Raw genomic sequence first — 13,602 nt, forward strand, 5'->3', positions numbered from 1 at the left:
TTTTGAATTACAGTCCATAGACTTAATTTAAAAATCCAACCTTTCCATTCTTTCTCTCTTAAAGAATATTGCCATCATTTCGGAAGCAGCCAGCTCTGGTATTTCATTGCAAGCAGATCGACGAGCCAAGAACCAGAGGCGAAGGGTACATATGACTCTGGAGTTGCCGTGGAGTGCAGATAGGGCAATACAGCAGTTTGGTAAGCAGTTTTGTCTTGGCTTTACTTGGAAATGATGCTTCTTTGTCAGGCACATAATGTTGAGTAAGATTTGCAGTAAGAGAGTTTTAGCTGAGTAGCCTATTTTTGCAATGCTGCTAAACAGATGTGTGTAGGCTCTCAAATTACATAGTGTTCTGATAAGTAAACTAGAGTTCAGTCTATGCTAGGTTTTGCACAGTACCAGAAGATAATGAAATCTGACGACACATTGATCTGTACATAATGGTAGGATTCTTCGAACAGAGTTTTCTAGTTCTGTCTAGTTTGAGTTGTATTTCCATTGCCACAGAGACAAACTACTGAACACAATTCAATCTGTGTCTATGGAAGAAGTGACTTGCAAGGCAGTTAAGTATTCACTTCTAAAACAGTTTCCTTAAAAAGTAAAGTTTAAATTCTTGTTTCTTTACTTAGGGTATATCTGAGCCAAAATGTAACTTCAAACACAAGCAAGTTGAATCTTCATAGTTCAATAAAAATTGTTTGTCTTCAAGAGTTAGTCCTCCTACTAGCTCCAAGGATAGAGTGATTCAAATTTGCTTAGGCCTGGTGTTGTCCACTCCGCAGAGAGTGGTCTTTCTTTCTTTCAAGTCAATACTATGTCCAGACTATTTTTGGCAATGAACATGGGGTTTGGACAGGTTCTGGTGTTTGTGGATTGTGTTCCCTTCTTGGTGTGTGTGGGGTCTTATCCCACCAGTGTACATTTCCTAGGCCTGTTGTGCCTCATATGAACTGACTATGGGGTGTGGCACTCATTTTGCTTCAGGCCAGGGGATCTGATGTTTGTTCACAGACAGCTTTCTAAGTCTAAACCGCTTCTGGCGCTACAGTACACCACGGCAGAAGCCAGAGCGCACGGAAACGCCGTTTACATTCCTGCTGCAGCAGGACCTATTTACTACTTGCACTGGCATGCTTTTGAGCAGCTATGTTGGCAGGAGGTGGAACAGAGCAACGGGGGCTCACCCTGTAGCACAGATTCAAAATGATGACCTTCCAATCAGCAAGCCCAAAAGGCTCAGTGGCTTAGACCACAGCACCACCCGTGTCTGTGGTTGTATACTGAAAGGAGGATATGATAGCAGTTAGCAAGCTATTGGCTATTCCTGATTTTCACAGAGGAAGCTTTTTTTCTTGGCAGGCCTGTGTGGCTGTTGAATTTTAAAATTTTTGATCAGCTGCTCAATTTATTATATGTATTGTTGTTTTCATAGTGTTTTCTATTCTGCTGTTATACCCCACCCTGGTATTTTATGATGTGGCAGTAAAGAAATGTTTTTATAATCATAAAATAAACCTCTTATTAATTTGTAAGGAACCACAGAATTCCCTGGAAAACAGTTTGAGATGGTTAATTGAATCATTTATTTTATTGTTGTGAAGAACGTGGCCTCCAAATATACCTTTGTTTTCCTATCCAATATTTTTGAGAATGGGTGGCTGATGCTGGGTGACTTGAGTGAACAAAACCTCTTTTTCTTCCTATCCAGGCCGAACTCACAGGTCCAACCAAGTGACCGCACCAGAATATGTCTTCCTAATATCTGAACTGGCTGGAGAACAAAGATTTGCGTCAATCGTTGCCAAACGCCTGGAGAGCTTGGTAAGCGGATTGTTGGGTGTAGCTTTGACTAGGAAATTCACTGCAAGCGAGCAGATTTTGATTAAAGACACAGAAACTTGAAAACACATTTCTCAATTATACCAGGTTCTGTTAAAGTTGAAAACAAAGGAGAAAACATCAAGATTCTGTGGTCTAGAGAGTGGCTCTGGTATCTCAAATTGTGTGGGGTAGGGGTTCATAGAGGGATTTAAGCAGTTCCCAATTTATGTTAATATGTTGGAGACTCAGTACAAATCATTGGGTAGATGCAGGATGGGGAATCTGGCCCACCAGATGTTGCTGGACTATAACTCGCATCATCTCCAATTGCTGGCTTTGCTGGGAGAAGCTGGTGGGAGATGGAGTCTAGCATCTTCTACAGGGCAACAGGTTTCCTATCCCCAGTATAGATTGTACTTTACTCTGCAGAATGAACAGGATCTGTCTTGTGGACATGATCAGGTGTTCAAAATGTACCTCCCATCAGTGAGAGGTAGATGATGAAGGGCTCTGTGTGGGAGACAGAGTAGAAAAGATCCCCCAGGGTGGGAGTCTTGGGGAAGAAACAGAAGTTCCCAGGTGGGAGCTGGGAAGGTCTACCTTTTTGTATATGGTTAAAGGACATGATACAGTTGTGATAGAGGGCTTTTATATCTCCCCCTCCCCCTTGCCGTTTTATTTTTATTTTCTCTTAATTTGGCTTTTCTGTATCTCTTTTTTTGATTAGTTTGGCTTTTATTGTATCTTATGTTGAAAACTTTCAATAAAAATATTTAACGAGAAAACAACAACCCATCTTTATTGGCTGTGGTCGTACAAGTCACTACCTGATGAGCCTTATTCTCTGACATACTTTTGGCTTCTTATGCCAACTTTTTGTAATATCTTCCATGCTCCTGGATGATTAAATTCTTAATCAAGTGGGCAAAATGTACCTCTCATCAAACAAAATTGCACTATGTTTGTTATGTGCTGAGGCACAAGCCAATTGGGTTGGATCCAGAAATAAGCATATCAAAGGGGGCTGGTGGAAACAGAATTTTCCACCTGCTCCTCAAGACTCAGCTTCCATGAGTGAGAGTTCTGCTGGAAGAAGGCACCTCTATCTAATTTTGAGAGTTCCCTTTGTCTCCTGCACTGCAGGTCTTCTCCAGTCAACAGGTCCCGACTCTCAGAGAGGAAGGGTTGGAGACTGCAAGAGGGAGGAGGGAGTGGGAAAGTCCATTTCCACCAGCCCCTTCATTATGCTTATCTCTGGATCCAGGCTGTTGGCTTCAGATGATAGGCATTCTTCAGCGGATAACTGAAATACTGGTGAATAAAGATGTGTTAAGCATTTAGGAGATGATATATTATAAAAACAACTTGGTCTCAAAATTATTGTCTCTTGATAGGGAGCTCTCACTCATGGCGACAGAAGAGCAACAGAAACGAGAGACCTCAGCAGGTTCAACTTCGACAACAAGGTAAGCAAGACACCTTTTGAATAAAGCACGCCTATCTTGCCTTGACACTTTAAAAAAAATAGGTTGTTATTGGGGGGGGGCGGTTCTTTGCATCGTTATCCTTTTTCCTTTTGGGGTTATAAGCTCTGGAAGTTCCCCAGGCATCCTGGGCAGCTTACAGCACATATAAAAACATAGTAAAACATTAAACAATAAAAACTGCCTGTATAAATTGGCCAGATTTTGGATGTGAAAGGCAAGTGTCCTAACTTTCTAGGGGAAAACATAATACTTTTAAAAGAAGGATGTTTGTATTTTATGGTGGCTACAATAGTTTTCCCCCACTCTCATTAACAGTATGGCCGAAATGCGTTGGAAATAGTGATGAAGTCCATTGTGAACTTAGACTCGCCGTTGGTGTCTCCACCTGCTGACTATCCAGGAGAATTCTTTAAAGGTTTGTGAATTTTTTGAAAAAATACTGAGGTGATAATCACATTTATCAGTGAAGGGAAACAGTTTCATAGAGTGAATTAAAATTATGTACTCTAATTGTTTGGTGAGACTATATGTCCCTTTTCCTAACAACTAAATTCAACAGTTCCTTTTGAAATTGCATGATCTGTTTTCAGAACTTGGATATGAGAGTACAAATGGTTTGGGTTAATTATGGCATTCCAGCTACGGAATCGTTGGGCCTTTGGGTAGTGGATAACAACACCTGTTTGTACTGCCATATGACCTCTCTTGCACATTGAATCAGTTGTGTTAGTTTTTAGGGGAGGGAAACCATCAAATGTTTGGTTACATTTCACAAATACTGATGGTACTTAAATTACCTTAGTAAACTAGTAAACAGCAAGAATGGAACCCATGACAGCTTCACTTTGTTCTTCCTAGATGTCCGTCAGGGTTTAATAGGTGTGGGCCTAATAAATGTAGAAGACCGGTCTGGAATTCTCACGCTTGACAAAGGTACTTGCTCCTTTTTAATGTCTATGTAACTGACTTAAAAAAAAATAAAAAAAAATCTGTAATGGCCTTGTAAGTCAACAGCAAAATTTGAAAGGGTTGTTTTCTATGAGTAGACCCATTGAAATTAATACATGGCTAACTTTGGTCCATTCATTTCAGTGGGTCTACTCTAAGCAGAACTTGGCTGGATACAGGCCGAAGTCTTCAAGTGTGACTATACAAAGCAAAGCTACGGTTTCAGATAACACAGTGATCTGAAATTGGTAGTGTGCTTTTGAAGTCCTTTATGGCTCTAAAGACGGAAGCCAGCCTGTCTCTTTCCCTCTGCCTCACTGACCTAATACAGAAGGGGGCTTGGGAGGGGGAGGAGAAGAACTTAATGCAGCTTTTATGGTTAGATTTGAGGTTGGTAGGGTGGGAAGAAACTGCTCAGACAGAGTTCAGGAAGAGTGTGTACCTCATACAGTTGCCTATATCCTTGCTCATAAAATAATCTAGAATGCCTAGTATAACTAAGGAAGAAATACTACAGAGTGCAAATAACTTACTGAGCTAGAAAGGTGGGCAGTTGGTGCCTACACAAGGGGGTTATAGGGATACGTCAGCTATGACCTCCATCTGCATCTACATAATGCAGTTGTAACCTTGTGATGAGCCATGAGACAGTGGAATAGGTGCCAGACAGATCTGCCTCTTCAGAGAATTGGAGAATACCCATAAATGTATTCTGTATGTCTCTGAACTTTAAGGGAGATTGTTTCATGATTTGTCTTACAGTTAACCAATCCATTTATGTAGGATCTTGGTTGCATTCATTGTGGGTGGATGACTTGCATTTATAGCAAGGGTGGGGCTGTGTGTACTGCGTGCTTCAAAAAATAAATTATTTTCCAAGACAGCTAACTTCATCAACTAGTTTTAATTATACCAATCGAGGAGATTTGTATTCCATCATTTCTCCTGTTGTGCACAATTCTGGTTTTACTAGCAGAGGTGCTTGTAGATAAAGTTGAGCCAAAGAGCTATGGAAAATGCTGCCGTGCTCCCCGCAGCTACGGGAAATGTTGAAAACAGGAGCTGAATTTGGTACCCAATACAGCACACTGCAGGTGTTTTGTGCTTCTGTGGAATTGTGGCATGACCCTGCAAAGAATTGGCAGACTCCTCCTTGTTCTTGTGGCCCTCCAGATGTTGCCAAACTATGGCTCCCATCGTCTTTGACTGTTGACCATTCTGGCTATGACTGATGGGAGCTGGGAGTCCCAAAAACATCCATAAGGCCATAGGTTCCTGCCTTCTGTTTACACTGCCAGGATTGTGCTTTTCCACCGATAAAACAAAGATGAAATAAAATGCTGTGTTTCTCCCCTCCACTCCCCCCCCCCCCCAAATATCTGTCTTAAAGTGCTTCATCTCCTCTTGTTCTAGATTACAACAATATAGGAAAATTTCTAAACCGGATTCTGGGTATGGAAGTGCACCAGCAGAATGCTTTATTCCAGTATTTCTCAGACACGTTAAATGCAGTAATACAGAATGCTAAAAAGAACGGAAGATATGACATGGGCATTTTAGGTAAGAGCATGAGTTTGTTCGCACAACCTGCTATGCCAGGCTTTTTTCAGAGCCCACGTTCTTCCACTGCCAGTAATAGAGGCAGATGGAAACCAGCCACCACCTCTTTCAGCCTCTCCAAGAATGAGATGGTGCCTTGAACGGATAGGAAGTGCTCCATGGTTTTAGTAGCAGCAAGAGCCAAACAACTGAAGTTCTTCAGACCTGCTTCCTTGATTAGTCCCCTGTTTGAGCTCTCTCTTTCTGCCATTCCGGCATCGCATGCATAGTCACTGTTTCTTGTGCTGTTCTGTAATGCTTACTGAGGGTTGCAGTGCCCCAGATGCCTGGCCTCCATCTCATGCCTCTGTAGCCCTGCTCATGTATTTCTTGTGATGGCAAGGCAGGCAGGCTTGAGTAATGCTGCTTTTATGTGCCGTGCTGCCTTCTTTTCTTCAGAAATGCCTCAGAGAGTGATATGCTGCCTCAGTAGAGGAGGCTGTTCAGAGACTGGTGATTCCTCCACACAGGAATCATTGCAGACTTTTGTTCTTCTCTTATGTCCTGTACTCATACGCACCTTGTGACTCTCTTTCTTGAAGATCTGGGTTCAGGAGATGAGAAAGTGAGGAAGGCAGATGCTAAAAAATTCCTCACACCAGGATATTCTACCTCAGGACATGTTGAATTGTATACTGTAAGTTTCTTGGTTAATTGTTCACCTTTGCATGAGCCACTGACATTTTTTGTTGACTCTTAAATGGTAAAACTTCTTGCTAAGTACCCTTTGACTTTTAATGTATTTTCTAGATAAGTGTGGAGAGAGGGATGTCTTGGGAAGAAGCAACTAAGATTTGGGCTGAACAAACTGGACCAGAAGATGGATTTTATTTATCACTTCAGGTGAGATTGTTCTCTGCAAACTTCCACCCAAAAGCATGTTAATTTCATTGGACATTAGTATATCTTGTGTGTAATAAAAGCAAAAAAAGAAAGGTAAAAAAAGGAGTGGGTGGATACTGTGTTCTAAACCACTGAGCCTCTTGGGCTTGCGGATCAGAAGGTCAGCAGTCCAAATCCCTGCAACTGGGTGAGCTCCCGTTACTCTGTCCCAGCTTCTGCCAGCCTAGCAGTTCAAAAGCACACTAGTGCAAGTAGATAAATGGGTACCACTGTGACGGGAAGGTAAACACTGTTTCTGTGCGCTCTGGCTTCTGTCACGGTGTTCCATTGTGCCAGAAGCAGTTTAGTCCTGCTGGCCACATGACCCGGAAAGCTGTCTATGGACAAACGCCGGCTCCCTCGGCCTGAAAGCGAGATGAGTGCCGCAACCCCATATTCACCTTTGACTGGACTTAACCATCCAGGGGTCCTTTACCTTTTACCTTCTTACAAACCTAATAATTTCTTAAGGTAATAAAGAAATAATACTTGACATTTATGCAGTGTATCTTTAAGCATTTGAAGCACTGTGTAGTCAGTATTTCAGGTGGGAGCCTGAGATTGAGAGTATGGTGGCAAAAGATGGATTTTCCCGGAATAGCAGCCCCCTCAGACCAGATCTGGGAGCAGAGCTGAGGTTTGGGTCAGAAGGACAGAACTACTCTTGCATGTGCCATAAAGCTGCCTCCTTGAAATTTTTGTTGCCTCCTTAACTTCATCCAACAGTTTCTTTTTTTCTTCTGGGGAGTGTAGTGTGATTTATTGACTGCTACCACAACGTGTGTGTAAACAAGCCGCCAACTCTGCTTCTGTATAAAACAAATTCTGTTTTGCGTTTAGGGATGTGTTTCACCATCACCAGGACTGTTTTCTTTTCTTTCTTTTTTCCTTTTAAATTTTTTTTATTCATACTTTTCAAGTTTATACATTTCACTAATTTTATACATTTCACTAATTTTACAATCGTTTTAACATTTCAAAACTTGACTTCCTTGCCCCTTTCTGCGGTTCCTTAAATTTATTTTTAATATTTTCTGCTTATCCAAATTAACTTAATTTGCTCATTTATTCATCGTCTTTAAATATATACTCTTATGAAACCAGGTTATTACAATACTCCTGCCAATGTTTTTATCTGTTTACAATGTATAAATATTCAATAAACCATTTCCATTTTTTTAATAAAAAGGTTGTTATCTTGATTTCTTATTCTTCTGGTAAGTTTTGCTTCATCCAACACATTCTAAACCTGGTCTGTCTTTAAATAAATGTTAAATCCTGACAGTATCGTAAGTAATGCATACTGCATTTTCACAGTATTTCCCCCCCCCCTTTTTTTTTTTCTTCCAGATACGAAACAATAAGAAAACTGCCATCCTGGTGAAAGAAGTGAATCCCAAAAAGAAGCTTTTTCTAGTATATAGACCAAATACCGGAAAACAATTGAAATTGGAGACGTATGCAGAAATAAAGAAAAAATATAAAAAGGTTACTTGCTTTTTAAAAACAAAATTAACTATAACACGTGGAAAACATTAAAATACCACATATGTATTAAACCTATAATCTTGCGGAAGGGAGAAACAAAGTATGCATGAATACCCTTAATATGCATTCATTACATTTAAAATACACAGATCCTAGATGTAAAGAGTAGTTTATTCACATGACCCATAATTTGTGCACATACCCCACCCCTGCTGCTTGCCTCTTCTCACCTGGGCTGCCCTCTCGCACACTGGCTAACTACCCATCTTATTTACTTCCTACACAAGTAAAGCATGCCTAGGATTGCAGCCATAGTCAAATGAGATGACCTTGTGGAAATACTTGGTGCTGAATAGTTGGTATTACAACTAAATTAGGCATAATGCCAAACCATAATTTTGGTGTTAAATAGTCCTCTTCTGCAGGGCCTTCTGTTCACATGTGGCACCCTCCCTCTCTCCCCCTGGCAAAATAAAAATAAAAATGATTCTTGTTCCAAATCAGAGTTGGCCAGTTCTTCCAAACAAGCAAACTCTGATTTGTGCTTTTCTGCAAACCATAGATCGCACCTTCAGACAACTGTTGAGCTATGGTATTCTATCATTAAGGACTGGGGGCTGCGTGGGCAGGAAGAGCATGTGAGCCTGAGGTGCCCTGGGATTCTTCTCATCCATGTACCATGAGAGCATGGTTTGGCCGTGCATCTGAATGGGACCTGTAAAGTTACTCTTAATCTTGGAAATCAAGAAGCCAAATCTGGCTGCAATAAATATGTAATATCTAATTTATTTCATTTTCAGGTTCCTTCTGACGATGCTGTGGCCCACTGGCTAGAGCAGTACACGTCATCAGCAGACACTTGCACCCATGCTTACTGGTGAGTTCTTGAAATGCTGCGGTACAAAATGCCTAGTGTGGTGTGCTGGGCTTTTCTGAGAAAAGAAGCTTCACATGGGAGCATAGTGAAAGCTTCACCACAGCGTTGCATTGGCAGCTTTTCCACAAGAAATAGCGAGCCTGAGATTTGTGCTAGTTCTAACTAGGCTTGAGGAACCTTCTTTGTTCAGAACTAAGTTTATCCTCTATTCTTGTCTGACTTGCATGCTTGAGCAGCTCATTGTTGTGTGGCAACAATTTGTTATGTAAAATCAAAGTGTTACTCAGAAAATATTGTGGGACATCAGTATCCTTGTGTGTTGCTTTTCATTAAAAATTGTGTATGTGTTAAAGAAAAGGATCTACCTTTAAGTTTTCCTCCTTTCCTTCCTCTTTCAGGAGAGGCAACTGCAAAAAAGCAGGCCTGGGCCTGGTTTGTGAAGTTGGCCTGCGCTGTCGGACGTACTATGTCCTGTGTGGTTCAGTCCTAAGTGTCTGGACAAAGGTAGAAGGAGTTCTAGCCTCAGTAAGCGGTACAAATGTTAAAATGCAGATCGTTCGGCTACGGACGGAGGATGGACAGAGGATTGTAGGCAAGTCTGATAATTTGTCATTACCTTTTGGTCCATGTGGCAGTCTTAACTCCTGAAGTCTCTCTAACCTTAAAAAGTGTACAACTAGTTTTGTGTATTGTTGGTTTCTTGGAACAGAAGTCTCATTTTGCATTTTATTTTATTTCCCCCCCCAAGGATACATTATAGAATCTGCAGCATGTTTCTTTAGTGTCTTACACTGAGGAGCAAAGGGCCTGCATTTCATAGTCCAAGCAAAAGTAGGCCTAAAAAGACTGATGAGAGCATTTTCAGGATATTGTCAGAGAGAACAGCTGGCCGTGAATTACAAGAAAACCAAAGTCATGGTTTTCTCAAGAAACTATAGGGCCCATAGATGGCGCATGGACAACCAGCTAATTGAACAGGTCAAAGTTTTCAAATATCTTGGCCTTATTTCCCAGTCTACGGGGTCATGGGGAGCACACCAGAAATGCAAAATTCTGACACGCATTTTCTACACAAAAGGTGGTAAACCTATACCATCAGTCCTGGAAGTGTTCCAGAGCTAAACCACTAGCACAGTTGTTATATGGGGCTCAGATTTGGACAGGCACTCACCTTGAATCTACGGAAGCTGTCCAATCAAAGTTCGTAAGGCAAATTATCTGTGTACCACTGAGTCCCAAACGCATCGTTGCGCCTAGAGGCTAATCTTCCCTCAGTAGAATTACAGATCTGGCGTAGGACACTTAACTATTGGCTTCGCCTAAGCTTAAATCCCCCTCGTCTAATATCCCTAGTGCTGCAAGATTGTCACAAGAGCGCCTGGACAAAAAATGTCTATCAAAAACTTCACTCTTGTGGTTTATCACCACAACAGCTACTCACTTTGGGTTTTAGTAAAGCAAACAGTCTAATTTGTCAGTGCCTAAATGATATTGAGCGGCTTTAAGAAAAAGGAAACAAACTCGCAAGAACTAGCAAGACGTTTCGTCTTGCGAAGCAAGCCCATAGGGAAATTCGTCTTGCGGAACGACTCAAAAAACGGAAAACTCTTTCGTCTAGTGAGTTTTTCGTCTTGCGAGGCATTCGTCTTGCGGGGCACCACTGTATTTTCCACCGTCCCATTTTGACTCTTTGGCACCCTATCTGCATAACCTAGCAATTCTAAAATGTAGACACACTTTTACTCTCGCTTCCACACGAAAAACACTTATGTCCCTGTGGAGATGGCAGTACCGAATTGGTGGTGCATCCCCTTCTGGCTTGCACTCTTTATAAAGACTTGAGGAATGAGGTTATCACCCCTCTTTTATTGTCCATTCAGGGTCGCCTAACCACTGCCACAGTGACCTTTCTCTTGGCAGATCAAGATGAGCAGGTGTTTGACAGCAAAGGTTGCAAGGTTTTTAGCTGGGGCAGTTAGGAAAAGATCCACTATTTGACTATTGATTCAAAACCCTAAAATGTATTTTATATAATTGACTTTTCATTTCTATTCTTTATATTGTATTGTATATTGTATTGTATACAATATACAAAATTGTATATTGTATACAATATACAATACAATATACAATATACAAAATTGTATATTGTATTGTTGTTTTATTGCTATGGCCAATGGCTGACGTAAATAAAGATTAATTCATTCATTCATAGTTGAAAAGGTGGAGGGATGGGTGTACTGGGCTCACCACAAGCCCTTGATCATGCTTAAAGTAACCTTTTCTAATCAGGCCTCTATCCCCTAAATGAGGTAAAAAGGGAGGAGGAGTGGTCAGACGGCATTTCTTGTGGCCAAATTCTGCTTAAAGAAGGACAATATCCCAGATGCACGGAGAACTTACCTGTTTCCTTAATATCTATGGCAGCAGCTGGTATCCCTGTGTGTGCACAGTATATGGGATTGGACATCAGTAGCCACCATAAATCCACAAAGCTGGTGATTGTCCTCAGAGTAAAAGATTTTAGGTGGTCAGTTAATTGAGGACCACTCACTGCCTTGGAGTCAAGAAGGATACTGTACGTTGCTTCCAAGCAGCATGAATGTCTGTGAAATAAGACCCAATCTTTTCTGTTGCAGGCTTGATCATTCCCGCAAATTGTGTGTCTCCCCTTGTAAACCTCCTTTCGACATCAGACCAGTCACAACAGCTTGCAGTGCAACAGCAACAAATATGGCAACAGCATCACCCACAGAGCATTACCAACTTCAACAATGCATAAGAAAAGAGAGTCTTTGGTATTTGGCTGTACAAGCGTATCATTGCATTTAAAAAAAATATCAGGGACAGATTCCAAAGAAATAACTTTCAGTTCCATCATGCTCTCTTAGAACTGTGCAGAAGTGGAGAGACACCTGAAGGGTGGTCAAACTGAAAGCCAAACATTGTTTCACAGTGGTCCATGTGTCCTTTTTTTACCCCACCCCCCAATGCTCTTTACAGAGCTGCTTCTTTTTACAAAAAATGTTTGTCCTACTTAAGCTACAAACCATGACTTTTTGTTTTTGAAGAGGCTTGAAAATTCCCAACCAACCTATCCATTCACCTTGTCATACAGTGCTCAGGGTTTAATGCAGTACATCGGTGCCATTGCTGCGGGAGAGGTCCTCGGATGCATGTATTTTGAGTTCATATTGTAGAGATGATATATATAATTGTGGCAACACAGGTTTCAATAAAAAAGTACATTTATTTAAAAAGCAGCATGAAAATTTAAAAGTTTGCAAACCACACATTCAAGTTTGTTCCCGATTTTTGTTTGGGCTGTGCATGTCTTTGGATTAGGCATGAGCAGGATCTCCTACACAAAAAGTCAACATGGAAAAGGAAGAGAGAGACAATCTCAGTACAGCATTGAGGATTGCATTTTAAGAAAAAGGCCCAGCAATTGCATTTTCTGGCTTTCTTCTAGAGGTTATATATTTGAATCTGCAACATGTTTGTGTGCGTGTGTGATGAAAACATCTTAAATTTTTAAAGTTCCTTTTTTAAAATGTGTTAATGGTGTTCCTAATTGTGTGCTGCAAGAATGGCTTTAAAAAAGCCCGATTTATTTTCTTTTTTCTTTCCTTCTCAAATGTTTCCTTTATCCAGTGAGGTTTATAGGAAACACAAGTGCAAATTTACTTCCATTTCACATTACAGCCCTTTTAAAAAAAGTTTTTGTTTTTTGTTACTCAATACTTGAGCTGTAAATTAGACATGGGGGGGGAGGGGGGCAGCAGCACGTGAGGGTTCCGATGTGTATGCTGGGTTTATTTTCCCCCCCGTTGCCCCGTAACTTGAATACTTTTGTTTATGTTGTAAGACATTGTAGAGTTTATCCTGGAGCTGTTTAAAATTGTAAATGTACAAAATGTGAATAGTCACTTATCTAAAAAATATGGGTAAGTTTTGTTTTGCCTATAATAGTAGATGTTTATAAAGAAAGTGAAGAACAATGTTTGTCATTTTTCTTCTTGCTTGCACAGGTTGCACTATTGAAAATTTGAGATTGTATAAACCTGTCCACAGAACTGCAAGATACCAAAATCTTGTAGGTGTCAAATAAATAAAAAAGCTATTGTTCTAACAAGCAATGAGTCCTGTGTTTTTCATCAGTCTGTCACAATTCTCAGAACATTTTAGTGATTGAGTCATGGGTTAAGTTCACACCAGAAGGAAGCAGGTGGCGCTGTGGTCTAAACCACTGAGCCTCTTGGGTTTGCCAATCGACTGTCTCCATCGGCGGTTCAAATTGTGTGACCTGCCCCAGTTCCTGCCAATCTAGCAGTTCAAAAGCATACCAGTGCGAGTAGATAAACAGGTACTGTGGCAGTGGGAAGGTTTCCGTGCACTCTGGCTTCCGTCACAGTGTTCCTTTCTGCTAGAAGCAGTTCAGCCGCATGACCCAGAAACCTGTCTGCAGACAAACGCCAGCTCCCTCGGCCTGAA

General features: G+C 41.0%; 1 protein-coding gene across 1 annotated transcript in view; it reads left to right on the plus strand.

The window, feature by feature from the left end:
- The window catches only part of SBNO1 (strawberry notch homolog 1), a 37,170-nt gene extending 23,927 nt beyond the window's left edge, over positions 1-13,243 (plus strand). The window contains exons 21-32 of the mRNA XM_080985045.1: positions 65-200; positions 1,715-1,827; positions 3,222-3,293; positions 3,630-3,729; positions 4,173-4,247; positions 5,676-5,822; positions 6,404-6,498; positions 6,612-6,704; positions 8,094-8,231; positions 9,032-9,108; positions 9,507-9,700; positions 11,748-13,243. Coding sequence (XP_080841171.1) covers positions 65-200; positions 1,715-1,827; positions 3,222-3,293; positions 3,630-3,729; positions 4,173-4,247; positions 5,676-5,822; positions 6,404-6,498; positions 6,612-6,704; positions 8,094-8,231; positions 9,032-9,108; positions 9,507-9,700; positions 11,748-11,890 — 1,383 coding nt within the window. The 3' untranslated portion in view covers positions 11,891-13,243. The remainder of the gene's footprint in view (positions 1-64; positions 201-1,714; positions 1,828-3,221; positions 3,294-3,629; positions 3,730-4,172; positions 4,248-5,675; positions 5,823-6,403; positions 6,499-6,611; positions 6,705-8,093; positions 8,232-9,031; positions 9,109-9,506; positions 9,701-11,747) is intronic.
- Positions 13,244-13,602: the final 359 nt, after the last annotated feature.

The sequence above is a fragment of the Podarcis pityusensis genome (assembly GCF_964106645.2).
Source record: "Podarcis pityusensis genome assembly, chromosome: 16".
Taxonomy (NCBI): domain Eukaryota; kingdom Metazoa; phylum Chordata; class Lepidosauria; order Squamata; family Lacertidae; genus Podarcis; species Podarcis pityusensis.